This window comes from Bison bison, unplaced genomic scaffold (assembly GCF_000754665.1).
Source record: "Bison bison bison isolate TAMUID 2011002044 unplaced genomic scaffold, Bison_UMD1.0 scf7180017864037, whole genome shotgun sequence".
In the NCBI taxonomy this organism is placed as follows: Eukaryota; Metazoa; Chordata; class Mammalia; order Artiodactyla; family Bovidae; genus Bison; species Bison bison.
Genome location: NW_011494609.1, coordinates 7,218,218 through 7,222,246, shown reverse-complemented (window position 1 = coordinate 7,222,246; position 4,029 = coordinate 7,218,218). Strand labels below are relative to the sequence as shown.

The window sequence follows — 4,029 nt, the reverse complement described above, 5'->3', positions numbered from 1 at the left end:
TGCAGCTCCAGATGCTCCTTGGTGATCCCTCCCGTCTCAGTGGCCCACACGCGGGTCATGGGACATGCAGGTGGTTGATGGTTGAATGAATGATCGAACGGATGGGCTGCCAGCAGGTTACCCTGTTCAGGAAGCCTTGAACCCCACATGCAGTCGGGAGGCTGTTCCGCAGCAGTTCTCTTCCTGCACCACGAGTCCTGTCCTCCTCTCCCTCCAGCAGACGCCTCCTATCTGGAGGCTTCCTTGCGCTGACCCTGCCCTTTGTCCACCCCAGTGGAAGCTCAGAGCCCCTGGGGACTGGGTTTATGTATTCTCTCTTGCTCGGGGCCGGACTGAGAGGTGCCCAGAAACTGTCCTGGGAGGAGGGGGGTGGCTCGAGGGACCCTGGGAATAATCAGGGAGCCTGTGAGAGTCTGCACCATCTCCTTGACCAGAAGCCTCGCTTTGTCGTTTCCAAGAATTGTGTTTTCTTTATATTATAAAGACAGTTTTGTTTTCTTTTCAGTTTTCAAATTTGCTGGGGACAGTCTATCGGTGTGGAAACTTAAGTTTTACCTGTGATGGGAATTCAGTTATCAGCCCTGTGGGAAACAGAGTTACTGTGTTCGACTTGAAAAAGTAAGTATGCTAAAATGATCTTAGCAATAGTGATGCTTGTGGTTTGCAAGTAAAAACAGCTTTTTCCTCACCTGTCTAAAGCACACCTTTTACTTTTACTAAAGCTCAAGAGGGGCCTGCAGATTCACATAGTGCCAATGGGTCAACAGTGGGACTGGCTGTAGGGGTCCCGGTTTCTCCCTTCTATCCTCTCCGCTGGACCTTGTGTATTGAGGTTGTATCACTTGGCTGAAACATCTGATAGAGGATGCCTGGGCATGGGACCAGCCCTGGACTGCTGCCTGGCCAGCCTGCTCAGGTTCACTCTGTCTCCACTGAGCACGCACGTGGCTCTGTTCCTGTCTTCTCAGATGTGTGTGGCCTGGGTGAGACCCTCCTGTTGCAGAGGCTGCTTGAATCTCTGCAGGCCTCAGTTTTTTCATCTATAAGATGGGGCCATAGTACCTGCCTTGCTTGTGAGTTGTTTCCTGAAGTGCGGGGTGCACCCCGGGCCAGTTCCTGGCAGGTCATTGCTGGTGTCAACTGTTTAAGTGATGTGTGGCAGGGGCACTCCAAGGTCGAGGCCCTGTGGCTGCTGAAGAAGAACTGGAAAGTGATACGATAAAGGACAGAATTAGAATGTGATCCAGGGGTTATTTATCTTTACTTAGTTTTCCATGACTCTACATTTTTTCATTCCTGCAGAAGGCCTTACTGGGCGTGCTATCCCTGCTATCCCAGCTCGGTCATTTCTGGTTTCCTGACTGTATATTTGCAGGTCCTCTTGGTATGAGGCCCTAGAAGCAGAACTGACATGTTCAAAACCCATTTGTAAGGTTTTTATGTGTTTTGTGCAGGGGTGAGGGCTGCTGGTGCAGGCTGGCCTGCCCCCACCCCCCGCCCGACGACACGAGCATAGTGACTCAGCTCTGGTTTTTGTCTCCCAGCAACAAGTCCAACACCCTGCCCCTGGCCACTCGCTACAACATCAAGTGTGTGGGGCTGTCCCCGGACGGCCGCCTGGCCATCATTGTTGACGAAGGTAACCGCCTTGACTGGGGGCAGGTGTGGTAGTGTCCAGATGACTAGAGGCCAACACTGAGACCCTTGGGGGTCGAGGCCCACACAGTCCCTCCACTGCCTCGGCTGCTTCTGTGTCTGGGCCTGGGTGGGCCTCGGGTGGGCATATGAGGCATCCTCCCTGGCGGTGTGCTGCCCACACCGCAGGGCCCAGGGCCTGCCTTCAAGGCCTGGTGCGTGCGTGCCACGTGTGGGGCCTCGGTCTGCTCTCCCTTCCCACAGGGGGCGATGCGCTGCTGGTCAGCCTGGTCTGCAGGTCTGTGCTGCACCACTTCCACTTCAAGGGTGCCGTGCACAGCGTCTCCTTCTCCCCCGATGGCAGGTACACATCTGCGGGCAGGGTGGGAGCCGTGGAGCTGCATTACTCATGTGGTGGGCTCGGATGGCCCACGATCCGAGCCACAGACGGCCCCTGAGCCCTGAGGGAGCTGGTGTTGGGTGGCATGGGCCCCTGGCCTCAATGTCCACCATGAGGACGATGGGGCCAGACCTGGCCTGTTCTTGGACTGCAGGAAAGGGGGCTCGATCTTGGGTTGCTCACACCTGGGCCAGCCTGGCCGTGTTGGGGAGGAGGCGCTCCAGTGGTCAGCTGTGAGCCCCGGCTCCGTGTCCACACTCTGAAACGCAGTAGAGGGCGTGCTGGGCCGGGGCTGTCCGAGTTTGCCCTGACCTTGGCGACCACCTCCCAGGCTGGTGGGAGGGCCTGAAGGGGCAGAAGTGTGGCGTGACCTAGAGTCTGTCTGCTTCTTCCCCGACTGTCCACCCAGAGGAGAGGGGACTGGGGTCCGTGAGAGGCAGGTGAGGGTCGGGGCCCCACCCAGGTTTGCCTCCTGTGGGAAGCCGGCCTTGGCCCAGGACCTGCCCTGGTGTCGGATGTTGACGACACCGTTTCTACGGCAGGAAATTCGTCGTCACGAAAGGCAACATTGCTCAGGTGTACCACGCCCCTGGGAGGAAGCGGGAATTCAACGCATTCGTCCTGGACAAAACCTACTTTGGGCCATACGACGAGACCACATGCATTGACTGGACGGACGACTCCCGGTGAGGCAGGGGCACTGGACATAGGAGGGGCCTGAAGGGGCACCTGTGAAGTGTCTCATCACGTGGGGTGACTTGTCACATCCCCGGCTCTTTTTCAAATGGCCTCTCACAAGCCTCTCGTGTGGGTTGGATGCAGGCCTGGCTCTTGAGTCTGAGTCAGGTCTGCCTGGCCCTGGTCACTGGAGAGCAGCGCGAAGCATGGCCCAGGGTGAGGGCCGCCCAAGCCAGCGCCTTGTGGCCCAGCTTCCAGGGTGGCTGTGGGCAGCGGGAGCGCTGGCAGTACCTCCCAGTCGGGCTGCCCGGGCAGTGCTCTCCCCCAGCTGTCCTCAAAGGCGTCCTGGGGCTGTGTCTGCTGCCCTGCGTTCGGGGGGTGGGGGCAGGGAAGGGGGGTGTGGCTGGAGGGGCCTGCCACTTTGTAGGCAGGCCAACTCTTCCCACGTTCTCTGGGCTGCAGTGCAGGAACAGCCCCAGGCTCACAGTGTGTCCGTGGGAGACGCTGGTGGGCTGTGGGCTGCCACAGCCAAGAGGTCGTGCCCTTTTGCATGGCCTGGGCCCACACCTGGCTCTCCTCCTGCCAAGAGCACAGTTGGCTCTGATTGGGGTCAGGGAGATGGGAGGCACAGGATCCCCCAGGCAGCCCTCCGTTGGGCTCAGTGGTCGGTCCTTGGGCTCCCCTGGGCCAAGGGGAGAGACCGTTTTGCAGTGAGGGGCAGCAACACACGTGCAGTGAGACTCCTGGCCCTGGGAGAAGCACAGGTGGACCCTGGCCCCGCCCAGGGCAGATGCAGACCCGAGCCGACCTTGGGCGTCACCCCTGTGCCCCGGGACGCTGTGGAAGGTGGACACCCGCGAACCCAGGCCGAGCTGTGACCCCCTGTCCCCAGGTGCTTTGCAGTCGGGAGCAGAGACATGTCCACATGGGTGTTTGGGGCCGAGCGCTGGGACAACCTCATCTACTACGCGCTGGGGGGACACAAGGATGCCATCGTGGCCTGCTTCTTCGAGGCCAGCAGCCTGGACGTATGTCCCCGTCGCAGCCCCTCCCCTGGGGACGTGGGAGCCCTGGGGGCCAGGCAGGCTTCGGCAGCACCGGGCCATGTTCTCGTCCCCGCAGCCCAGGTGGGTGTGGGCTGGGGGTTGGGGAAACCACCTGGGCTCACACGTCTTCCTCTGCAGCTGTACACGCTCAGCCAGGATGGTGCCCTGTGCGTGTGGCAGTGCGACACCCTTCCTGAGGGCCTGAGGCTGAAGGCCCCCACAGGCTGGAAGGCAGACCTGCTGCAGAGGGAGGAGGAGCAGGAGGAGGAG

At 60.0% G+C, this 4,029-nt stretch overlaps 1 protein-coding gene across 2 annotated transcripts in view; it reads left to right on the top strand.

Annotated features, from left to right (window-relative positions):
* The window catches only part of PWP2 (PWP2 periodic tryptophan protein homolog (yeast)), a 14,836-nt gene that overhangs the window by 873 nt on the left and 9,934 nt on the right, over positions 1-4,029 (top strand). Inside the window, exons 2-7 of one of the 2 annotated variants that reach the window (XM_010834896.1) lie at positions 506-618; positions 1,545-1,639; positions 1,900-1,999; positions 2,578-2,721; positions 3,606-3,741; positions 3,898-4,008. In XM_010834896.1, the coding sequence (XP_010833198.1) occupies positions 506-618; positions 1,545-1,639; positions 1,900-1,999; positions 2,578-2,721; positions 3,606-3,741; positions 3,898-4,008 (699 nt within the window). Of the gene's footprint in view, positions 1-505; positions 619-1,544; positions 1,640-1,899; positions 2,000-2,577; positions 2,722-3,605; positions 3,742-3,897; positions 4,015-4,029 lie in introns of both variants that reach the window. The other variant, XM_010834897.1, reaches the window with a different exon arrangement.